Source organism: Myxocyprinus asiaticus, chromosome 9, assembly GCF_019703515.2.
Source record: "Myxocyprinus asiaticus isolate MX2 ecotype Aquarium Trade chromosome 9, UBuf_Myxa_2, whole genome shotgun sequence".
Lineage (NCBI taxonomy): Eukaryota > Metazoa > Chordata > Actinopteri > Cypriniformes > Catostomidae > Myxocyprinus > Myxocyprinus asiaticus.
The window spans coordinates 24,768,764-24,794,709 of record NC_059352.1 but is presented as its reverse complement, the minus strand read 5'-3'; the positions used below and the strand labels follow the sequence as shown (position 1 = coordinate 24,794,709).

The 25,946-nt window shown below is 40.1% G+C and overlaps 1 protein-coding gene across 4 annotated transcripts; it reads right to left on the bottom strand.

Annotated features, from left to right (window-relative positions):
• Window positions 1-4,160: 4,160 nt before the first annotated feature.
• Window positions 4,161-21,669, bottom strand: LOC127446344 (adenylate kinase 4, mitochondrial-like). Of its 4 annotated transcripts, none has more exons than XM_051707205.1 (6): window positions 21,524-21,669; window positions 21,146-21,304; window positions 15,656-15,775; window positions 9,695-9,867; window positions 5,427-5,545; window positions 4,161-5,208 (listed from the first exon to the last, which is right to left on the bottom strand). In XM_051707205.1, the coding sequence occupies exons 2-6, from the start codon at window positions 21,285-21,287 to the stop codon at window positions 5,070-5,072; spliced, it is 693 nt and encodes a 230-aa protein (XP_051563165.1). In that variant the 5' UTR covers window positions 21,288-21,304; window positions 21,524-21,669; the 3' UTR covers window positions 4,161-5,069. The 4 variants fall into 4 exon arrangements, with proteins under 4 accessions (XP_051563165.1, XP_051563164.1, XP_051563163.1 ...); XM_051707204.1 differs by having other exon boundaries at window positions 21,520-21,662; XM_051707203.1 differs by having other exon boundaries at window positions 21,146-21,636.
• Window positions 21,670-25,946: the final 4,277 nt, after the last annotated feature.

Sequence of the window (25,946 nt, the reverse complement as noted above, 5' to 3'; positions counted from 1 at the left end):
TGAGGACATGTGTCTCCGGACACTCTGCTCTATGGTCGCCCTCGTTCTGAGGGACGATTCCGCCTCTCGTGCCCTGCCAACCGCTTCCTCTGTGTTAAGTCTTGAGGGACCACTAGAGGAAGCATGCCGGGGCCATGAGGTAGAGATGGAAGAATCCAAGGAGGTTCTTGTGCCGGCGCAAACCCCACAAGCCCCTCGATCTTCCCACACAGCATCCCCGCCAGTGCAGCATGCACGTGATGACCTCCGGCCCTCTATGGATGAGCACGGTGTTGTCGTAATCGGCAGGTCTGGCAATGGTATTGATGCCATGTCTCTCGCAGCTTCAGACATGGGAGAATGGTCCATAGAGGATGTTGCAGTTCCTCCCCCCAGCGAGGGTGAGGAGCGTGCACAAGCCACTGACAGAAAGCTTCTTCGCATCCTCGCACGGGCGGTTAAGGAGCTCGGTCTCGAGTGGTCCCCTCCAGAGGAGCTGGTAAAATCTCACCTGGACGAGTGGTTCCAGGAGGCCAGCCGCCGCTAGCAGGCTGCGGGCCGGAAAACTGCACCATTCTTCCCGGAAGTCCACAAAGACCTGGCAGCGCCCTATTCATCTCACGTCCAGATCAGAGGAGCTGCGGTCCTCACAAAGGTGGACCACACAGAGAAAATGGGATTTGCTAAGCTTCCCCCTATTGAAGAAGCGGTTGCAGCTCATCATTGTCCATCTACCGCTATGGGTAGATGGCCAGAAAAGCCACCTTGCTTGACACACTTGTCTCGCCTGACAGCCTCTTCTGAAATGCCGTGGAAGGCTTTTCTGAACGCTTCATCATGGTGCAAAAGCAGTCGCAAGCGATGAAGCACTTTTTGCCTTAGAGAAGTGTTTTCTCTCATCCACCCCGCTCACGCTCTGCTTTGAGCCAGTGCCCAGTGAAAAACCCCACCCCCACTGCCTCAGCGCAGCCAAGAGCCGCCGCTGAGCCATCAGTGAAACCACGTAAACCATGGTCCAAATGGAAGCCTCGCCCACCTCAGCCTGAGGCTGAGCTCTGGGTTGTGACTTGTTCTGTATGGTGTTGCACAACAAGGGGGTGTGGAGATTTTTACAATGTGAAGCGCCGTGAAGAGGAGTCTGGAGACCGGCATTCTTTTAGGCCCAGATCTGAACAAAGCCCGGCTCGACACACATGCTGTTCCACTTCCCACCGAAGTTCCCAGGACCAGGATGTTGTGCAATATGTTGTTCATGTGTGTTGTTTGCCAATAAAGAATGTTGTCAGAACAACAAAAGAAAAGCGCTTGATGCGACTGCACGAGACGCTCACACATTCTCAAAGAGAGGGCTCAATTTCTCTTCACGTTTCACACACCCCACACTCAACCGCTTCCCTATGGTGAGCGGTGCTCTATCTCCTATTAAGGGTGAATCAATGCACCCGCTGTCTCACCATGCAGACGTGTGGCGAGCTCTCACGGGTGTGTCAGAATGGGTGCAAAAAATGATCGATCACGATTATACACTCCAATTTGCTCACTGGCCACCTCGATCCAACGACATTTTTCCAACCACAGTTCTGTCCACAAGACGCGCTGCTGTTACATGCAGAAATTCACAATTTTTTTGTGAAAGATGCAATAGAGATTGTTCCGGACTGCCAAGCTCACAAAGGGTTTTACAGCCGCTATTTTCTCATTTCAAAAATAGATGCCGGGCTTCGGCTGATTCTACATCTGATGCTTGAATCGCGTGCTTGCAAAACGCCCATTCAAAATATTAACTCAGAAACAGATCTTATCGCACATCCACCCACACCACTGGTTTGCGTCGATAGACCTGAAGGACGCGTACTTTCACATCCATACTGAATCGGCGTGATGGGACTCATCATCGTTCTCCAAAAGCGTTAACCGCAATATCGAGTGAACTGAATCGATAGGGAACATCTCCGGTTACACATGTAACCTTGGTTCCCTGAGATGAAGGGAACGAGACATTGCGAAACCTGGCCACACTACTACTTCAGAGTTTCTAGGTACGAGCGATGCGTTCTTGTCCTTCAGTCAGAAAATTCTGAAGAAATGGTGATTTCGCACCCGCTTATACAGTATAGGGCAAATGCGTGCCTAAAAGAGCAGGGCTCAAACACCATTGCCGATCATAAGATTGCCGTTATTATACAAGGGCTTCAACAAGGGATTCGGAGAAGGAATTCCCCAAAAGCGTTAACTGCAATGTCTCGTTCCCTTCATCTCAGGAACCGAGGTAACATGTGTAACCGGAGACACTATGGTTAGTAAGAGGAACCCAAGGATAAGCTGGACATGGCAAAGGGTCAGTTAACAACTTTTTTAATAAGCTTTTCTTTCTAAATGTAAAGCGACTGAGCACCCATTTCCAAACATATGGCGACCTTTTGCATAACCATGACAGAAAAGATAAATGGAAATGAACTAATAATTTATATTAGCTAGCCGTCTGTGCCTCTCGGCAACGTTAAATATCGGTTAACTTCAAGCCTTTCGTCAATATTTTTAGTGATAAATTAAGCCTACCAATCTCTCTTTATCCACTTGGGCATTGTTTTCTTCAATTTAATATACTGCTTTTCATTTTCCATCTTCCTTTTTCTGTTCTGCACCCCAGGCCAGAATGCATTCCCTCTCTGACCATATTTGTCATGTGACAGTCAGAGTAATGTCGGTAGACAGAGGGTGAGCAGTAGCTATGAAGGTACCTCTTGATAAAATAAAATAAAAATAAATAAAAATGCATATTTGAACCCATTTAAGATGTTAAGAAAAATGTAAGTCAAAATTAAATCAAATATATTAGTTCAAAACAATTTAACTTTCTGTGGCGCCCCTATGCATTGCAACATAAACCCCATTTTTGCACCCCTGTGTACAGTTACAGTTCTACAGTGTTATTATTTGCCTGGGTATACTTTAAAATACAAATTATAATAAAATTAACTTATTGTTTTCACAAAAGATGCAAAGAAGTCTTATGTCAGAAAGTTACAATCTAAATTATTTAATTGCCATATGTGGTATAAAGACCTGGAGAGCTTATGGTTTGATAGTAATTGCATACATTGTATGTTTTTGCCATGTTCTCATTTTATTATAATCTTGTTCACCACTGAAAGTTAGCCAGCAGAAATATCCAGCATATTTCTCTAACCTGAGGACAAATGTATTTTAAAGGTTTGTGTGACCTGCTGAACTCCACTTGAGGGTGAGTAAAGAATTACAGAATTGTCATTAAAAAAATAAAATAAAAAGTAGGAAAATTAAAACAATGTAAAACTTTAAAAGAATGACAAAACCTAAATTATTTAAGGATATAAAAGAGGAAGAGGCTAAAGTTTTGCAACACCGCACTATTTACCTTACTAACATACATACTCTTCTTGTAGAATGGACATTTTCAGTGTTAATTATTAGGTAGACTATAAGGTCAATCTTATTAACTTAAACTTAAGTTTTCTTTTTGAGACCTAATTCTTTTGTGGAATTTGGAAGTAAAATAAATAGTAAATTTCAGTGAAAGTCAGTTGAAGGCAATATCAAAAGTGTAGTGATTGTGTTTTGCACTTATGTCATTTGCTTACATGCTGCAGTTGGCTGTAACTGTAGCTGCAACAATGTGTGTCTGTCATAAAGAACCACAGTGACAGAAGAAAAAAGATTGCACATAAGGTCTCTGAGAAAATAAGTTTATTTTCTTTGGAAATAAAGAATATCTTTGGAAATAAGGAAAGCTCTAGGTTATGACTGGTTCAGTATGGTATTGCACAACAAGGGGGTGTGGAAATTTGAGTTGTCTTCAACCTTTAAAGTGAGAGAGAGGGAGAAGACTGAATGGCAAAGTAAACAGAGACATTTTTTTTATACATATAAAGTTACATGTACCTAACATACGGAGTGCGAAATCCTTGGGCCTATCTTTGTTTTTTGGGACAGGTGGCACCCAGAGCCACGCAAGGCTGTAATTGAATCTGTGGTTTATGGTAAAATATTAGTGCATTAATCATCTGGATAAAGTAAAGATGCTACTGTTGTTCTGGTTGAAAACATTCATTGTTATATTACACGTGGTTAAAATATATGATCTTGGAACATCATTAATTCTGTGACAAAGGTTCTCTTAGTAATGGCTCCTAAAAGCACAATGATTAAGTAAACCATTTATTATGTCCCCTAAGAAAAAAAATATATATATAACAGGCGGCGCTTACAGACTGTTTGTTATGATATAGGATATTTCATAACATTATAGTTATATAGATGCGTTTCCAAAAAATATATATATATCTCAGTGTGTCTCAAAGAATAAGACTAGGTGTTCACAACAGCAATTTCATCTTGAGTAATTGTGACCTCACATTAACATTTCATTTAATTTTAAAACATGAAGACATTTGCTCAACGCATATACAGTATGTGACATATTTGGAGTATATAGCTTGTTCAGCACATACAAATATTTGTAACATTCAAACTTTAATGCTGTTCAATATTAGGATAGTGTTGTTAAATTATTTCACCATGAAATATGTAAGCTAGGCAAATCCACAGACAGAAATTATAGGAGTAAAGTCCTTTACAGAAATAGAAAAGATCATTATCTTAAATCTTGCTAAAATCTACCTGGAATGCTTGAACAGTTCAGTGTGGCTCTATGCATGTGATACAATCACAACCTCGATTTAAAATTTGGTGCATTTCACAAGGATGCATGGAAACAATAATTTTGTGTGCTCCTCTCACCTGGTGCCTCACTGGGTTCTTTTTTAAAAATCTAGGGGCCAAAAACACCATTAATTACAGTAAGGCATAAGATGCATTTTACCCTGACTGATTCGCAGCTTCCAGCTTCAATCGGATAAAAATAGAAAAGTTACATTTATGATATACAGTATCTGTAAGACCTGAAATAAACAAAGTTTGCGCTATGCACACTAGAAAATCTGAGATAAAAAAAAAAAAAAAAAGACTAGTATGGAATCTTTGGAAATCGAAGAAGTTAATAAGTAACCCCTCTGAGATGAAGCCATGTTGTTCTCTTGGATAAGAGACTGTCAGAGGATTTCAGAGTGAGTTGAGGCACACCGAGCATCTGATTGGAGGGTTGGAATCTTAGTGCTGAGCAGTGTGTTGATGTTCGGCCAGATACGATCTGTCTCTGTGTCCGAGAATGTGTATAGGATGCCTTTAGCCCTTCAAATGTACATTTAATGCAAATTCTGTTAGAACAAGGCTTTCTGTCATCCTTTTTAACATGTATGATTGCAAATGAAAAGGCAATGGAGAGTCAGCTTTAAATACTTGTTTTTTTTCCTTTTTTGTATATACAATGGACAGAAATAACACACTGGGTATGTTTTGGTTTGTGTCCAAAATACAAGTCCATTCCTGTGAATATGAAATGTACTTACTTATATAAGTCTATGACAGGTTTGGCAATATCTTTGTAGTGTCTCAGTCTGGCAACCAATGCCTCTGGTCTGTCATCCTCCTGTTGTATCAGTGGCTCTCCTGTGATGTCATCTAGCCCCTGTAAACACAACAGAGAATTAGCAAAACTGTTGAGGGGTTGTGTAGTACATCAACATGAAATGATGTGGGAATAACTGCCACAAGAATCATCTAGGAATCACCAAACAATCAATCTTCTTCCAAGAGTTTTGGAAAATAAACTTGATCAGCAGGGGAACTCAATACTACTCCTAGAGATCTACCGTCCTGCCAAGTTTAGTTTCAACCCTACTCTAACACACCTGGGGCCTATACCAAGAAGCCGGTTTAGGAGGCTATCCAGTTAAGTTTCAGTTTAGTTTGCGTCATGCAGGTACCATGAAGGTGGGTCAGCTTTTACCGGTGTACATCACCATAGTAACTTACTCTCCACGGCTAACAGATCGCTAACAGATATTGAACCAATCAGCTGTGAGTAAAGTGACATCTCTGACACAATGAAGTCACTCTCCCATATCACTTTAAGCACACTTTACAGAAAAAAAAAAAAAAAGACAAAATCTGGGTTCCAGCGAGGCACTTACAATGGAAGTCAATAGGGCCAATCAGTAAACATTAAAATACTTACTATTCCAAAAGTATAGCCACAAGACGTAAACAATATACGTGTTAACATGAATTTAGTGCTTACAAACCTTTGTGTACAGCCAATTTTACGACTTTGTTTCCATGACTTTGTAATGTCAACAAACCCTAAAATGAAAATTAACAACTTTACAGCTCAAATAATACATGATTTTTAACAGAAGAATTCATGCAAGTGCTTTTATAAAATTACAAGCTTTATATTTCTGTCTTTAAACCCTCAAAAAAAATTGGTACCATTCACTTCTATTGTAAGTGCCTCTCTGTAACCCAGATTTTTGCATTTTTTAAAGAAAAGGACGGACATGTCAAGATTATTTTTTGTGGTAATCAACATTATGCCACAAATGCTGTTGTGAGGAGGAGGGTGTGGCCGGGCCAAGAGGATGCACACCTGGTGCCGAGTTGCCCAATCAGCAGGAGAGATAAATGAGGAGCCAGGGATGCCAGAGAGAGAGAGAGACAGAGACACACGTACACACACACACAGCTGTGTGTTTCGGTTCAGCATTTGTGTTGATTAAAGTCTTGTTAATTCTTAATCCGTTCCTGCTTCCTCCTTTCCTAAACCTTGTTACACTGGTGCTGAAACCCGAGAAGGGAGGAAGAGCACGCTATCTGGGAGAACTCGCCGCTGCCATCCGCCAGGGGACGGAGGACCCGCTGCCGGCCGCCAGGGGACGGAGGAGCCCACTGTCATCTGCCAGGGGGTGGAGGAGTGGCTGAGAACTGGGTGGGCGGCATGCCCACAGGAGACAAAGAACAACGTTTTATTTCTCTCTCTCTCTCTCTCTCTCTGAGGTGGGGAAGACCAGCCAGCGACAGAATGGCCGAAGGGGCAACTCCTCCCTTTCAGGAAGGGGGGGGGGGGGGGGGGAGTAAGTCAGACCGGAGGTTTCCCCGGCCATACCAATGTGGGTATGTGACAAGTTATTTTTTGTGGTAAATCAACATTATGCCACAAATGCTGTTGTGACGAGGAGGGTGTGGCCGGGCCGAGAGGATGCACGCCCGGTGCTGGAGTTGCCCAATCAGCGGGAGAGATAAAGGAGGAGTCAGGTACACCAGAGAGAGAGAGAGAGACATGGAGCGGAGTGTGTGTGTGTGTGTGTGTGTGTGTGTGTTGACGTCTGTTGTTATGTTTCAGTTAGGGCTGGGTGATATATAGAATGTTAACGATATAATCAAGATCATTTTGCTGCAGATGTAAAATTGACCAATATCATGAATATCGCAATGATTTGAATGTGCTTTAATTTGGCCATTAAGTTTCATAAAGAGCGCATCAGTAGACTAATTTCAGGATCTTTCAGGGCAGCACAATTAATCAAAATAACATCAAAATGGCGAGTTGGTCATATGCGATTATTAATCCACAAGAGGCTGTGATTTATAGACAGATAAACATGGTCTGTGTGTGATTCAGAATAAACCGGTGACGCGCTGATCTGTGTGCATGCTCATGGCGGCGCTCTGAGATTAGTTCACGTGCATTGTGAAATCAAAGTAATGCAGGTTCAAGCATTCGTACAATTCCAAACATTAGTAATGGTTACAAGTTACTATACAAATCTACATATGCGGCATCATATAACAGAAAAGGAGGAGATTACAGAGTTTCAGGAAATGCGGAGCCATGGTTTCAGTTCAGTGTTTGTGTTGATTAAAGTCTTGTTAATTGTTAATCCAGTTCCCGCTTCCTCCTTTCCCGAAGCTTGTTACAGCTGTCGATTGAGTTTACCTTGTATTGAACCCAGATTATTCCTTTAAATACACTTTTAATTTCCCTGCAAAATACATGTATAAAATATAAGCCTAATATTATATTGTGTTATCTATAGAACATATTGCAAGATGGACCGATATATTATTTGATTTTTAAAATATTAGCCACAGTGTTTCTTCTTGCTGTGTAAATGTCTTTGATTTCTTCATAATTGAACGGTGTAAATCATGCTTTAAAACCTTAATTAGCCAGTAGAAACTAGGTGGACCTCCTGGAGTAGGATTGAACACTGCTGCCGTGCAGCTTTTACTTAAGTGCATTCAGTCATTTTTTCCTCATTAAAAACATTTTACTCCTAAACAATTCAATAGTAATTTTGAAACATATGTTTAAAATCATCAGCACTCACATGAGATGAAGACTCCAGGTATTACATTAACTTTATAAAAGCTGTTTTATTCTAGATGGAGAGGGTCCCCTCATGGGGGCAGCAATGTTATGATCACATGACAAGCTGAATACTACTCGCTTAAATCTCAGTAAGCGCCCGGTTATTGGACACTTTCACTCATGGATTAAATTAATCATGGCTGATTGTGAGTGCTGAGTTTCTACAATGGCATTGGTAACTGAAAACTGTTGCGTTTGAATGATGCTGCATCACGCCTCTAGTTGGCAAGTCCAAGACGACATAAACAAAATGACTAAATGCGCATTAGTACTTTTTAATCTGGCTCTTACTTGTCCAAAATATTCCAGTGGTTTTGGATTTTATACTGACACCTTTTGTCATGAATTCACAAAGTTTACTAACTGTTGCGCCTTTACACCAAGATGTTTATGTACTGTTTTGTTACTTTAGTCTGTGTTTTTCTCCATCTCATACTACCCACATCTGTGTAACGGACATTCTTTGATTCAATTCAAATGAATTTTCATTAGTGCACACTGGACTGTAACAGAACTGCTGCGACTCGCAAACTCTCTGGTGACCGAGACCGTCTTGTGTTCTCGCTTGGCACTTGATGTTGCACCGTTCCTCCGTGGTTCGCATCATGAGAGCTGCAGGTCGTAGCGGTTTGTTTTCATCGCTCCAGAAGGGACTTTTTTTTTTTTTTTTTTCAGGGACATTTTATAATTCCACTTGCACTCATTCTGTTTGGACTGTCTGATGGATTATACTCCTGCTGATCAATACCAGCACTCTTGACTATGTTTGGTTTGCATGTTTTGTTTACTTTTATGTTTAAGTATTGTCTGAAAGTGCTATATAAAGTAAACATGTTATTGTCATTGTTAGTGGTAGTAACACAATGACACAGGTTGTCATGTGTTGTCAACATAGCCGCACCCATGAGATGGTGACACGCTCAAATGTAAAATTGTGTAAAACTTTTAATTTGCAAAATTAAATGAAGTGCACCTTCATAAAATCAAAATGAAAAAAATGTATTGTATATATACAATGTTATAAGAGGCAACAAAACACGCTCTTCTGATTAAGGCTGCACGATTATGACAAATCATTTGTCGATTATTTCCCTTGATATTTTAATTATAATTATTGATTACCGATATGCCCGAAAGGATAGTTTAAATGCTTCTAATTTGGCATTACATTGTTGCACACAATGGAAAATCAGTACATTGTAAATATAAAATTTTGACAGCGAGAGAAGACCTAAATTGACTGCTGTAATTCACAATTAGTTAATGTGGCAGCTGATATTGCAGTCTCGGTTATTAATATTTATTTTAGATTTTTAGATTAATTGTGCAGCCCTAATTCTGATAGTCAGTTTTAATGTGGGAACAGTTTAATATCCCATCTCTGTCTGAAATACAACAGATGTTTACCTGAACGCGGGGTGGATTGAAGTGCATATTGTAGACTCTCCCACTAGATGGGTGTATCCAGCGATGACACAGCCTATCCTTCAGTGTTTCCAGAGGGATGTTGAGGTTGATGACTACATCCAGATCACAGGCACTGTTCAGGGCTTCAGCCTGAGTTAAAGTTCGAGGGAACCCTGAAAGGGAGGTAAATGCACAGAAATGCTACTTCAAAAAACTAAAACACAGGCCTAAATCTGAATGTGTATTTAAATGCTAACTTCTTAGCTAAATACTACTGAATTATTCACGCCATAAGCTAATACACTGCCTTTGATTTAATATAACATTTTACTTAAATGTTACAAATAATCTACTTTTTAAAAAAAATTTAAACTACTATGTTTCAATGTGTTGCTGCTATGTAACATGCATACATGTCAAAAAGAGTCGTTTTGCAATTCTAGGTCCTTGTTGTAGCGAAGACGCCAGGGCAGTAGTGTTAAGATCCATGTGCAGTTTAATAAGGCAAATAAATAGTAAAAACAAAACAAAGAGCAAAAACAAAGGCAGGCAAGGGATCAGTACACAGATAGGCAGTCCAGGAAGGCAAACAAAGTAAGTCCGATAGGCAGAGGGGTAATCCAATAAACAGGCAGTAAATCCAAAACACTCACAAGAAGGCTGGAGAATTCAGAGAACAGGCAGGAGTCAAACACAGGGTAATCAATGATAGTAATAACACTCAGAATTGTAGACTAGGCAAACAAGACTTCGCGTTAAATGCGTGGAAACTGGGAACTTAAATAGACAGGTTTAAATGTGATACAGGTGGAAGAGTAATCAGTCTGACTGGAGGATTATGGGGAATGTAGTTCGTGAAATGTTAAAACTCAGGTGATGGCGACCTCTGGCGGCGTTCGGGGGAGATGGCAGGCACTGCGGGTGTAACAGAGCCCCCCCCGCCGCGAACGGCTCCTGACATGAGGTTGTGTACGTCGGGGTCTACCTCAACCTCTGGGAGCGGGTTGATGAGGGAAACTGCGGTGAAACTCAGTGATGAGTTCAGGGTCCAGAACGTCAAAAATGGAGCATCAAAAAGTTCCCCGGACCAGGGAAAGAGTGGTGGTTGAAACCCTAAGATGCATTTGAACGGTGTGGTTCCGGTGGTAGTTTGAACAGAGAGTTCTGAGCATATTCAGCCCAGGGTAGGAAACGGTTCTAGTCGTGTTGGTTGACTTGACAGTAGGCTCGGAGGAATTTACCCAGGTCCTGGTTTAGCCGTTCAACTTGACCATTAGATTGAAGGTGATAACCAGAAGTTAGACTCACGTTGACATTGAGTAATTTGAAGAATGTGGACCAGACTCGGGAGGTGAACTGGGGACCACGGTCGGAGACAATGTCCTCAGGAAGGCCATAAAGGCGGAAGACGTAATGAAACAGGCTCTCTGCACATTCCATGGATGAAGGAAGTTTGGGCAGAGGGATGAATCTACAGGCATTAGAGAATCAATCCACCACGGTTAGGATGGTAGTGAAACCCTGCGAGTTGGGTAGATCCCTGACGAAGTCCATTGCAATATGGGACAAAGGATGTCGAGGGGCAGGAAGAGGTGCTGTTGAAGAGATTTGGTGGTGGCACACATATTGCAGTTTTTAACATAGTCGGCTACTTCAGTGGCTAGGTTTTCCCACCAAAACCGATTTTGCACTAACCTGCATGTAGCTTGAGTGCCTGGATGTCCCGAGCAGGCTGAGTCTTGAATCCACTGAAGAAACCTGTTCTGTAAGGAACTGGGGACAAAGACTTTGTCAGGAGGGCAGCCAGCAGGAGTGGGTTCTTGGTTCTGAGCTTGGGTAATATCAGCCATGATATCCCATTGTACAGGAGCAACAATGAGAGTAGGTGGGATGATGGAAGTCACAGGGTTGTTGTCACTAGAGGAATCATAAATGCAGGACAGAGCATCACCCTTGGTGTTCTTAGACCCAGGTCGAAAGGTGATGGTGAAGTCGAATTTGGAGAAGAGACCATCAGGCTTGACGAGGATTTAGGCGCTTGGCCGATTGAATATATTCTAGGTTACGATGATCCATAATCACCAGAAATGGATGGTGAGCTCCCTCTAGCCAGTGTCTGCACTCCTTGAAATCCATTTTCATGGCCAAGAGTTCTTGATTGCCGACATCGTAGTTTCTCTCGGCCGAAGATAACTTGTGCAAGTAGAATGCACAGGGATGGAGTTTAACAGGAGACCCTGGTCACTGGGAGAGTACCGGTCGAGAGGGATCAGGATGGAGAATAGCGGCAGTAGTGAAGCGACACTTAAGATCAAAGGCTTGACGGGCGGAAGGTGTCCAGTTTAATTTTTGGGCTTTACCACGGAGCAGAGAGGTGAGTGGGACAGCTACGGAGCTGAAACCTCGAATGAAATGTCGGTAGAAGTTGGCAAAGCCGAGGAAGTGTTGTAGTTCCTTAATAGACACCGGTAAGGGCCACAGCAGTACCGCTTGTACTTTGGAAGAGGCCATGGCAACCCCCTCAGGGGAGATGATATACCCCAGGAAGGAGATGGTGGACTGGTGGAACTCACATTTCTCCATCTTGGCGTAAAGCTGATGTTGAATAAGACGGTTGAGTACCACTCTGACATGTTGAACGTGTTCATCGAAGGAAGGCGATAATATAAGGATGTCAATGTAGTCTAGAACCCACTTGCCAATAATGTCATGGAAAATGTCATTCACGAAGGCTTGGAAGACAGAAGGACTATTGGAAAGTCCGAAAGGCATCACCTGATATTCATAGTGGCCAGTGTGTGTAGAGAAGGCCGTTTTCAATTCATCCCCCTCCCGGATGCAGATCAAATTGTAGGCATTATGAAGATCCAGCTTAGTGCAGATTTTGGTGTTTCTTAACTACTCTAGTGCAGGTGGTACCAGAGGAAGGAGGTAGCGATACTTGATGGTGACAGAGTTCAGGCCTCGATAGTCAATGCATGGACGAAGACCCCAGTCCTTCTTTCCTACGAAGAAGAAAGCTGCCGAAGCTGGAGAGGTGGAGGGTTGAATGAAACCCTTTCTAGGGTTTCTGCTATGTATTCTTCCATAGCTTTAGTCTCTGGCTCAGATAAGGGGTAAATTTGTCTGCATGGAGGAGAGGAGCCTGGCAAAAGGTCAATAGCACAGTCACAGGAACAGTGAGGAGGAAGTTGGGTAGCTTTAGCTTTCCTGAATGCCTCCTGGAGATCCGAATAACACTGTGGCAGGGTCGACATCTCCTTTTCTGGGAGGATAGTCGTGGTACTTACGGAAGGGAGAGAGATGGGTTCAAGGAGGTTGAGGCAAGACTGGAAACAGGAGGTACTCTGAGTAATTTGTCCATCTCTCCAGTAAATCTCAGGGTTGTGAAGTCTCAGCCATGGTAAACCAAGAACAATCGGGTTTTTTGGAGAGTGAGTGACCAGGAACTGAATTTCCTCATGATGAAAGAGTCCAACTTGGAGATGAATGGGTCGAGTTCTCTGCTGAATCTTGCCGGAGCCCAGGGGTCGTCCGTCTAGTGCTGCGACATGTAATGGAGGGACACAAGGGACAAAAGGCTCTCTTAGATTCGTGGCGAGGGCCAGGTCAATGAAATCACCATCAGTCCCAGATTCTAAGATGGCTGACATCTGCTGTTCAGTTTTGAAAATTCAAAACTCACCATCACGCCCCCCTTCCTACGGGGGCGAGCAGGGCAGGCAGCCATTAAATGTCCCAACTGTCCGCAGTAGATACAAAGTCTCTCTCTGAGACGGCGTTGTCACTCTTCGGTGGTGAGGGAGGAACGACCCACTTGTATGGGCTCGTGAAGACTGGTAGCAGCGATGTCAGAAGGAAGTGATTGTAGAGAGCTGACTGGACGACGGGCTTTGATCAGGTTGTCCAGGGGAATGGTGAGTTTGAATTCATCCAGAGATCTTCCCTCATTACGACAAGCTAGTTCTGTTTGAAGGTCAGGGTTTAGTCCTTTACGGAACAACAGTTTTAATGTATCCTCCACCCACACGGTTTGTGCTGCTAGTGTGCGGAATGATAAAGCAAATTCACCGGCTGACTTATTATTCTGCTTTAGACACAACAGAATTTCTCCAGGGTCCTTACCACCCTCGGATTGCTCAAAAACTTCCCGCATGTGAGTTAGGAAGTGAGACAAAGAACGCTTTAAGATGTTTTCTTGACTCCAAACTGCCGTAACCCAGTCTAGTGCTTTGCCTGACAGCAGTGATATAATGAAGGAGACACGAGCTTCATTGTTGGGATACATGTGAGGTAGTTGTGACAGAAAAAGTTTACATTGTAACAGAAATCCTCGATCAGATTTGAAGAGTTCTTCCATGATGAATGTGAGCTTGCACAGCTGCTGATGGTGACTAGTCATCATGGCTGCATGCGCTGAAACAACCTTGTGTAACTGTTGAAAAGCTGCTGGATCTAGGTTTGGCGAAGTGTTCTGTAGCAAAGATGCCAGGCCAGTAGTGTTAAGATCCATGTGCAGTTTAATAAGGCAAATAAATAGTAAAAACAAAGTAACAAAACAAAGAGCAAAAACAAAGGCAGGCAAGGGATCAGTACACAGATAGGCAGTCCAGAAAGGCAAACAAAGTAAGTCCGATAGGCAGAGGGGTAATCCAATAAACAGGCAGTAAATCCAAAACACTCATAAGAAGGCTGGGGAATTCGGAGAACAGGCAGGAGTCAAACACAGGGTAATCAATGATAGTAATAACGCTCAGAATTGTAGACTATGAAAACGAGACTTAGCATTGAATGCATGGAAACTGGGAACTTAAATAGACAGGGTTAAATGTGATACAGGTGGAAAAGTAATCAGTCTGACAGGAGGATTATGGGAAATGTAGTTCGTCAAATGTTAAAACTCAGGTGATGGCGACCTCTGGCAGCGTCCGGGGGAGATGGCAGGCGCTGCGGGTGTAACACTCATTGGGTGCAGTGATATTGTGTTTATGCATCACATACCAGGATCATATGCTCGCATTAGCCATGAATTCACTTAATATATAACTTTAAGTAGGATCAGAGCTTTTTGTACAGTCCTGAAACAAAAGAAACACTTGCTTCAATCATTTTGACTTAGTTGCACACTTTCTGATCTCACAGCTCACTCAGTAATCAATAGATAAATTGAAGGGGCCTGTGTAGCTCAGCAAGTAAAGACGCTGACTACCACAACTTGAGTCGCAAGTTTGAATCCAGGGCATGCTGAGTGACTCCAGTCAGGCTTCCTAAGCAACCAATTGTGCGTGGATGCCGCAGAGAATACACACACACCAGGTGTCCGCGGTAACGCGCACAAAAAGCCACGTGATAAGATGCGCGGATTGACAGTCTCAGACCCAGAGGCAACTGAGATTCGTTCTCCACCACCCGGATTGAGGCGAGCCACTACGCCACCATAAGGACTTAGAGCGCATTGGGAATTGGGCATTCCAAATTGAGGAGAAAAGTGGAGAAAATCCACACAAAAAATAAAAATTAAAAAATAATTTAAAAAAAATAGATAAATCGAAAACAGGCAACATTACATACTGTATTACTTTAAATGCTCTTGGTTTACTTCCTCAAGTTCAACAATTTCACACCCACTACTGACCGTTTTGGGTTTCTGCTAAATGCAGAAATGAAAGTTTTATTTCCCGTAAAGACATTTTGCCTAGCCCTAGATTAAAAACCCCATTTCAGTGGAAAATGTCCTTTACATCTACACTGGTCTGAAACTTGGTTAATATTTGGATTTAGTAAACTGCCATCAATGGACAGGCTTTCTGGATCTTGGAGCTTAGTAAAAGTTTTGAAAATGCAATTTAAATGTTGCAATTGTAGACCAAATACCTACTGTACTAAAAACCTATTATGTCTCTATATTTGTTATACAACAAAAATGTCTTGCTGCCAAGTTTTCGAAATTTCTACACATACCATCCAGAACCCAACTGTATGTGGTTATCTCCTCCAGTCTAGGCAGAAGAAGGCGGGTCATAACATGGTCAGGCAACAGCAAGCCTTTTTTTATATACGTCTTAGCCAGAACACCAGCCTCTGTAAAAACAGTAAAGACAATAGCAATACACGGAACACAGATGTGTTTCATATTAATCATCAAAGCTATATAGCTTTAAATGTTTTTAGGAAGCTTATATATATATATATATATATATATATATATATATATATATATATCATACATCATATATCATTGGTAATTAGAATACAGTTACATTCAAAAAGTATTTTGATTACTGAAGAGTTTACTTTGCATTTTATTGTCATTTGTTTCATTTAATATTTAGTCCTTTCAGATGGAAAAATGTATACATACAAATGATGTGATCCAAAGTGCATTTGAACAGCGGTGAAGCACTTTCTTAAGATGTGTTACATTCACAAGAGCAGACAGTGAAGTAAGTTTGAAGTAAGATTGGAGCAGAAGAAATAGAAATAAACCTTGTGTAAATTGTCAGCTTTACGCTAAGCTAGGCACGATCATATTTTTTTATCAAGAAAATTCACGTTGGATCATAATTTCTTTTTTTCTAGTAAGACCTTTGATATTAGGGCAAAAATAATATTCTTAATAATATTTTTTGTATTGTTTTCTTGTAAAAATATCTAAAAATCCTTCAAACAAATTTGATTGATCTTGTTTTAGAAACAACACTGCATAAGATATTTAGGTTTTTCAGTGAATGTATTTTTAACATGTGTATTTTGTCTTACTGTACTGGCAGAGTTTTTATAGTCAAAACAAGTGAAAAAAATCTACTAGTGCTGAAGAAGTAATCCAAAGTATTTAGAATACGTTACTGACCTTGAGTAATCTAACGGAATATGTTACAAATTACATTTAACAGCATGTATTCTGTAATCTGTAGTGGAATACATTTCAAAAGTAATCCTCCCAACTCTGTGAGTGTGTGTGTGTAATATATATACACAGTGGTGTGAAAAAGTGTTTGCCCCCTTCCTGATTTCTTATTTTTTTGCATGTTTGTCACACTTTAATGTTTCAGATCATCAAACAAGTTTAAATATTAGTCAAAGATAACACAAGTAAACACAAAATGCAGTTTTTAAATGAAGGTTGTTATTATTAAGGGAAAACAAAATCCAAACCTACATGGCCCTGTGTGAAAAAGTGATTGCCCCCTAAACCTAATAACTGGTTGGGCCACCCTTAGCAGCAACAACTGCAATCAAGCATTTGCGATAACTTGCAATGAGTCTTTTACAGCGCTGTGGAGGAATTTTGGCCCACTCATCTTTGCAGAATTGTTGTAATTCAGCCACATTGGAGGGTTTGAGCATGAACTGCGTTTTTAAGGTCATGCCACAGCATCTCAATAGGATTCAGGTCAGGACTTTGACTAGGCCACTCCAAAGTCTTCATTTTGTTTTTCTTCAGCCATTCAGAGGTGGACTTGCTGGTGTGTTTTGGATCATTGTCCTGCTGCAGAACCCAAGTTCGCTTCAGCTTGAGGTCACGAACAGATGGCCGGCCATTCTCCTTCAGGATTTTTTGATAGACAACAGAATTCATGGTTCCATTTATCACAGCAAGTCTTCCAGGTCCTGAAGCAGCAAAACAGCCCCAGACATCACACTACCACTACATTTTACTGTTGGTATGATGTTCTTTTTCTGAAATGCGGGGTTACTTTTATGCCAGATGTAATGGGACACACACCTTCCAAAAAGTTCAACTTTTGTCTCGTCAGTCCACAGAGTATTTTCCCAAAAGTCTTGGGGATCATCAAGATGTTTTCTGGCAAAAATGAGACGAGCCTTAATGTTCTTTTTGCTCAGCAGTGGTTTTCGTCTTGGAACTCTGCCATGCAGGCCATTTTTGCCCAGTCTCTTTCTTATGGTGGAGTCATGAACACTGACCTTAACTGAGGCAAGTGAGGCCTGCAGTTCTTTGGATGTTGTTGTGGGGTCTTTTGTGACCTCTTGGATGAGTCGTCGCTGCACTCTTGGGGTAATTTTGGTCGGCCGGGCACTCCTGGGAAGGTTCACCACTGTTCCATGTTTTCGCCATTTGTGGATAATGGCTCTCACTGTGGTTCTCTGGAGTCCCAAAGCTTTAGAAATGGCTTTATAACCTTTTCCAGACTGATAGATCTCAATTACTTTCTTTCTCATTTGTTCCTGAATTTCTTTGGATCTCGGCATGATGTCTAGCTTTTGAAGATCTTTTAGTCTACTTCACTTTGTCAGGCAGGTCCTATTTAAGTGATTTCTTGATTGAGAACAGGTGTGGCAGTAATCAGGCCTGGGTGTGGCTAGAGAAATTGAACTCAGGTGTGATAAACCACAGTTAAGTTATGTTTTAACAGGTGGGGCCATGTAGGTTTGGATTTTGTTTTCCCTTAATAATAACAACCTTCATTTAAAAACTGCATTTTGTGTTTACTTGTGTTATCTTTGACTAATATTTAAACTTGTTTGATGATCTGAAACATTTAAGTGTGACAAACATGCAAAAAAATAAGAAATCAGGAAGGGGGCAAACACTTTTTCACACCACTGTTTATATATATATATATATATACTGAAAAACCTAATATCTTGTGCAGTGTTGTTTCTAAAACAAGATAAATCAAACTGATCTTGTTTTAAGGATTTTAGATATTTTTACAGGAAAACAATACAAAACTTATTATAAAGAATATGATTTTTGCTCTAATATCAAAGGTCTTACTAGAAAAAAAGAAATTATGATCCAATGTGCATTTTCTCAATAAAAAAATATGATTGTGTCTGGTAACATGTGCATGTAAAATGACTAGAAATAGTAAAGGCTTTAGCTTAGCATAAAGCTGACAATTTACACAAGGTTTATTTCTATTTCTTCTGCTACAAACGTACTTCAAACTTACTTCTCTGTCTGCTCGTATGAATGTAACACATCATAAGAAAGTGTTTCACCGCTGTTCAAATGCACTTTGGATCGCATCATTTATATGTATAAATGTTTTCTATCTGAAAGGACTAAATATTAAATGAAACAAATGAAAATAAAATGCAAAGTAATCTCTTCAGTAATCAAAATACTTTTTGAATGTAACTGTATTCTAAAATTGTAACTGTAGTGGAATACAGTTACTTATATTTTGTATTTTAAATACGTATTCCCATTACATGTATTCCGTTACTCCCCAACACTGTATATGTGTGTGTGTGTGTGTGTGTGTGTGTGTGTGTGTGTATATACACTATATTGCCAAAAGTATTTGCTCATCTGCCTTTAGACGCATATGAACTTAAGTGACATCCCATTCTTAATTCATAGGGTTTAATATGACGTCAGCCCACCCTTTGCAGCTATAACAGCTTCAACTCTTCTGGGAAGGCTTTCCACAAGGTTTAGGAGTGTGTTTATGGGAATTTTTGACCATTCTTCCAGAAGCGCATTTGTGAGGTCAGACACTGATGTTGGACGAGAAGGCCTGGCTCGCAGTCTTCGCTCTAATTCATCCCAAAGGTGCTCTATCGGGTTGAGGTCAGGACTCTGTGCAGGCCAGTCAAGTTCTTCCACACCAAACTCGCTCATCCATGTCTTTATGGACCTTGCTTTGTGCACTGGTGCGCAGTCATGTTGGAACAGGAAGGGGCCATCCCCAAACTGTTCCCACAAAGTTGGGAGCATGGAATTGTCCAAAATCTCTTGGTATGCTGAAGCATTCAGAGTTCCTTTCACTGGAACTAAGGGGCCAAGCCCAGCTATTGAAAAACAACCCCACACCATAATCCCCCCTCCACCAAACTTCACAGTTGGCACAATGCAGTCAGACAAGTACCGTTCTCCTGGCAACCGCCAAACCCATACTCGTCCATCAGATTGCCAGATGGAGAAGCGTGATTTGTCACTCCAGAGAACGCGTCTCCACTGCTCTAGAGTCCAGTGGCAGCGTGCTTTACACCACTGCATCCGACGCTTTGCATTGCACTTGGTGATGTATGGCTTGGATGCAGCTGCTCGGCCATGGAAACCCATTCCATGAAGCTCTCTACGCACTGTTCTTGAGCTAATCTGAAGGCCACATGAACTTTGGAGGTCTGTAGCGATTGACTCTGCAGAAAGTTGGCGACCTCTGCGCACTATGTGCCTCAGCATCCGCCGACCCCGCTCTGTCATTTTACGTGGCCTACCACTTCGTGGCTGAGTTGCTGTCATTCCCAATTGCTTCCACTTTGTTACAATACCACTGACAGTTGACTGTGGAATATTTAGTAGCGAGGAAATTTCACGACTGGACTTGTTGCACAGGTGGCATCCTATCACAGTACCACGCTGGAATTCACTGAGCTCCTGAGAGCGGCCCATTCTTTCACAAATGTTTGTAGAAGCAGTCTGCATACCTAGGTGCTTCATTTTATACACCTGTGGCCATGGAAGTGATTGGAACACCTGAATTCAATTATTTGGATGGGTGAGCGAATACTTTTGGCAATATAGTGTATATATATATATATATATAGGTTTATCACGTATCCGGACACCAAGGAAAGGAAATCCCCAGCACAATAATGACCATTAAGAAAGTCACAAATTAGAATTTACATATAGTACTTGCCACTAAATTCAACTTCAGTTCTTCCATCCATTCCACACAACCTTTAACTGGCATAAATCAATTATGAATCATATGATTTTCAACAAGAAAACAGAGAATGAATCATAAACTCAAGCCATCACATGAGAGTCTGAAGACTTAAATTTGAACATCCATGGATTCATTAATGATTTAATCCATAGGACCTTGTCTGCATTGCATAACAAAGTATGGTTAAAAAAAAAAATAAAACACGATTTCACTTCATTGCAAACTATGACATAAACAATTTTAGAAATGTAAATTCTTCAGTTTGCAATAACTGTGAATTGGCCTACTCTTGTAGCTCAATTAACGTTCAACCTTCGAAATTTGTTCAAATGCAACACAACCCAGCATACAGCAGTACTTGTTGTCAAAGAAATGTTATCCTGTAAGCTTAACATTTTGAACTAAGAGGGAAAAAAATACGTTTTATTAAAAATATTTAGTAAAAGAATATGTAGACCTAAGTATACGAATAAACAAAACATAGTATAAAAGTCCTCTGTTTATATAGTTACTCGTGAATGCTAGATACAATAATGAGAAGTTTAACTGTGCAGTAACGGAGATACAGTATGTTGAGTGGCGTCTTGCCAGCATCGCAGCTTTTAAACCCATTTACCTCACATGAACTCTCCACCCTAATGACGCCCCTCTTACATACAATTTCATCAAGTTTCCCCCTTTTACAGTGGCAGTCTAAAACCCCTGTGAGCATAGCTGGACAGCATTTTGACATCATAGAATGCGCCATATACAGCCTTTTCTCAAATAAGACGTGCTCAGGAAAACAACCGTAAAAACCACACACCAGCGTTCGCGGCGATGTTTTCTCGAAGAAAGTCTCCGCTGGACAGATGTTTCAGGCCGAAACTTTGCGCAATCCTCTCCGAGATGGTCCCCTTCCCCGAGCCTGGTGGACCCAATATAACAGCCCGGAATAATTTGGACATTTCCTCACTGAACTGACCTGTTTAAAAAATGAGTCTACCGTTAAAACTGCACGAACTTCATTCACGTTGTTCGCGATGCAGTGCGCATTTGAGTTACAATTCAGAGATTACAGATCAGTTAAAGCAGATTTCTAGTGCAGAATGAGGGAACCTTACTAATCGAATAAATCCAAAATACACGCGAAAGGACGACTTTAAAAAGTTGCGCGTCAGAAACAACAAACAAACGTACCCACCCAACAGGCTCCCGTATTATTAAACTGTTATTTCCACGGTGAAAAGAGATATTTGCAAGTGTTCATTTAAGATTGGGTAGCCCTCCTCTGACGCACCGCCTACTGCTCTTTATGTAGACGTGAGCTTCTCTCTGCAAATGAGTGAAGGAGAAACATAAACGCCCTATCTCAAAAAGCCTCTGGTAAATCATCGCACTGAAAATATATTTTCTGCAAGCTGTCTCGCCTGCAGGGTTGGGGAGTAACGGAATACATGTAACGGGAATACGTATTTAAAATACTAAATATAAGTAACTGTATTCCACTACAGTTACAATTTAAATCATTGGTATTTAGAATACAGTTACATTCAAAAAATATTTTGATTACTGAAGAGATTACTTTGCATTTTATTGTCATTTGTTTAATTTAATATTTAGTCCTTTCAGATGGAAAACATTTATACATATAAATGATGTGATCCAAAGTGCATTTGAACAGCGGTGAAACACTTTCTTATGATGTGTTACATTCATACGGGCAGACAGAGAAGTAAGTTTGAAGTAAGTTTGGAGCAGAAGAAATAGAAATAAACCTTGTGTAAATTGTCAGCTTTACGCTAAGCTAAAATGCTATTTCTAGCTATTTTACATGCACATGATACCAGACACGATCATATTTTTTTATCAAGAAAATTCACGTTAAATCATAATTTCTTTTTTTCTAGTAAGACCTTTGATGTTAGGGCAAAAATCATATTCTTAATAATAATTTTTGTATTGTTTTCCTGTAAAAATATCTAAAAATCCTTAAAACAAGATCAGTTAGATTGATCTTGTTTTAGAAACAACGCTGCATAAGATATTTAGGTTTTTCAGAGAATGTATTTTTAACATGTGTATTTTGTCTTACTGTACTGGCAGAGTGACAATCTACCAGTGCTGAAGAAGTAATCCAAAGTATTTAGAATACGTTACTGACCTTGAGTAATCTAACGGAATACGTTACAAATTACATTTAACAGCATGTATTCTGTAATCTGTAGTGGAATACATTTCAAAGGTAACCCTCCCAACCCTGCTCGCATGAGTATAGTCGTTGAAGTGTTTGATTGAAACAATTGCAGTTCGATACATACAAAGTAATTTACAAACAGCAGAAACTCGATATGTATGTCCAATCTCTCTTCTTATCCTGATGCACAACACAGGATATTTATAATAATAATTAAAATTATGTAAACTTTTTATATTTACTGTTTATGTTCAGAAAGTAGAAAGTAGACTTTACACACTGTAAAAAGTAGTAACCTGCTATTTCTACCTTAAAGAGCTACTTCTACCTGTTCTAAACTGTTTTAACCTAATGTATTCAGGTAAATTCAGGGATGTTAAATTATATTTTTGATTTGAATAAAACCAGTTAATTTAGATGTTACCACATGAAACACATTTTAAGTAAGGGATAGTTCACCCAAATGAAAATTCTCTCATCATTTACTCACCCTCATGTCATCCCAAATGTGTATGACTTTCTTCTGCTGAGCTCTCTCTCTCTCTCTCTCTCTCACACACACACACACACACACACAAATCACAAATGTTTTTTGAAGAATATCTCAGCTCTGTAGGCCCATACAATGCAAGTGAATGGTGGCCAGAATACTGAAGGTCCAAAAAAACATATAAAAGCAGCATAAAAGTAATCCATTCCACACAACTCCAGTGATTAAATCCATATCTTCACAAGCAATATGATAGGTGTGGGTGAGAAACAGATCAACATTTAAGTCCTTTTTTACCATTAATTCTCCTCCCTGCCCAGCAGGTGGCGATATGCACAAAGAATGCAAATCACCAAAAACAAAAGAAGAAAAATGTGAAAGTGAAAGTGGAGATTTTATAGTGTTAATCATATCATATTGCTTGTGAAGATATGGATTTAACCACTGGAGTCTTATGGATTACTTTTAGGCTGTATTTATATGCTTTTTGGACCTTTAAAGGTCTGGCCACTATTCACTTGCATTGTATGGACCTACAGAGCTGAGATATTCTTCTAAAACTCTCGAGGGTTAGTAAATGATGAGATAATTGTATTTTTGGGTGAACTATCCCTTTAAGTTGTGCCTTTTGCCCTGTTGTACCCTAACCTAAAATGTGCTTCATGTGATAACATCTAAATTAACTGGTTTTATTAGTCAAAAACATAATTTAACATTCAAAATAACCACTTCAGAAAAGGGTTAACCATTTTCTGTTTATTTCAGTCACATTTGGCATTTCATAATATCTCAAGTGTTCTATAAACAAATTAATCTTCATTGTGATTGGATCAGTCAAGTTGAGCCAACTTTGAACATTTTTTTTTTTTTTTATCACAAATCTATTCGCCCCACTTAAGAAACACAGTGTGTTTTATGGAGTCCTTTAGCCCATGCAACAGGGGGGCTTTTTACCCCACATACTATCCTGTCACCTTTGTACAGTTATTAAAAAACTTTTTTATTTAATCTCCTTGAACAAAACTCAAAATAACAAATAAGTATTTTGTCTCAAAACGGTGGTAGTTCTTGTTGCTGTTTAGTGTTTTGGAAGAAAATAAAATCAAAAGTGCCTTTTACTCCATTAACATTTTTATTGCATTACAAGACTAAAATAATAATAGTAGTAAAGTTATTTGGAATGTTTGACGCACCATCGAAATCAGAAGTGCATATAACTGTAAGAGAAAGAGAGAGAGAGAGAGAGAGAGAGAGAGAGAGAGAGAGAGAGAGAGAGAGAGAGAGAGAGAGAGAGAGAGAGTGGATCTTTCCAGAAGAATAAAAAACTGTTATTCTCTCATTGTGAAATCAACTGACTGTATTAACATATAACTAATGTGATTTAGGACAGGAAACGCTTGTTGACAACGACCTAGGTGCAAAAATTCCTCAAAAGCCACTTTTTGTTTACTTTAACTTTTTTTGGACATAGTACACGTCTACCACACTGATATCAGCCATACAGTCTGCTATAACCACCATGTTAAACGTTTATTTCATAGGTGCCTTACGGTGGCGTCAGAACATAAGAAATTCAGTTCAGTTCGGGTACGCAATGTAAAAACCAGACGACTTTTCAAGCCTTCTACATGGGTTGAGTCATTCTGCACTGAAGAAAGTGGTGAACTTTGAGCGTCAGCACCCGGAAGCGTGTTATTTTATTGTCACATGGCTTAAAGATTTCAATAACAACAAAAAATGGCGACAATCACGTTGTTCGCTGTAGGCTTGCTGCGTCATTAAAAATATTCACGTAAACATTGGAGTTCAGCGTTGAAAATGCGAGTAAGTACTTTTGCAATCGGTCAAATCATACGTGTCTGACTGTGATATTGATATAATGTTTATGTTTTTACATTAGAAGTGCATGGTTGTTTTACCATGAGAGGGGTGTGTGTGTGCGTTGTTGGGCGTTAGCGCACATCAGTACAGTACAATAAGACGACTTACAAGATATAAGACTATCTAACAATTTGACATCGCAACTGAACAGCACGGTTTGCAGAATATTTACGATACTTGTGATATTATATTAAAGATGATCACATAATGCATTTTTCTGTGATAACTTATGGTTAATTTATTGTAGACCTCATGACGTTCTAACCTATTTATTATTATTATTATTATTATTATTATTATTTTAGGTAAATTAATACGTAGTTTACATGTTATATTGCTCGGCTGTTTCTCACTTAAATAACTTTATTTAAACCTGTAGTTAAACATCTAAATTTTGCCGTAAGGAGACGCAACACAGTATAACAGCGAATGTATACAAGTTTTAACCCCTTTAAATGTTTTTCTTTCTGTTTTTCCCGAAACAGCCACTATAGAAATGTTAGGCAGGTGTTTTATGCAATTATTTGGCAGGCGTTTCCACTGTCCTGTGATGGCAAACGACGCGCTGATGGAGTTGTTTACAAGAAGAGATTCGCACGGAGGGCGGGGATGTTGTGGGAGGAGCCTGCGGTAGCGACTGAACTGGACAGCCAAAGAACGAGAGCCAAGCTTAGGTGGGGCCCGAGATACCATAACAAGCCTGAAGTGAGAGGGGTGGTGTGTGTGAATAATTAAAACTCAAAACGAAGGTATTGAATCACTTGCTCTCAGATTGGTAGTTGCCTGTCTTCGCTTATACAGTAAAAAATATGGCGTGTCATTTATAGTAAATAATTATATTTTAAAATATAATTGTATTGTTATTACTGCTACATGATATATTCTGTGTAGAAACAAGAGTAGGCTATTATGTAAGTTATGTTTACGAATAAAATCCTTTTTTATTCCTATAATAGCTACAGAATGGAAATTTAAGGTTTATTTAGCCTTTATATATATTTTGACCTGGGCATACAGTACTGTGCAAAAGTTTTAGGCACTTGTGAAAAATGCTGCATA

Coding starts and splice junctions, on each gene's coding strand:
- LOC127446344 (XM_051707205.1), bottom strand. CDS start 21,287: ATGTCCAAATTATTCCGGGCTGTTATATTGGGTCCACCAGGCTCGGGG. Junction 5,546..9,694: donor TCAATCCACCCCGCGTTCAG/GTAAACATCTGT, acceptor TTGTGTTTACAG/GGGCTAGATGACATCACAGG. Junction 5,209..5,426: donor CCTGTCATAGACTTATATAA/GTAAGTACATTT, acceptor GTACATTTGAAG/GGCTAAAGGCATCCTATACA.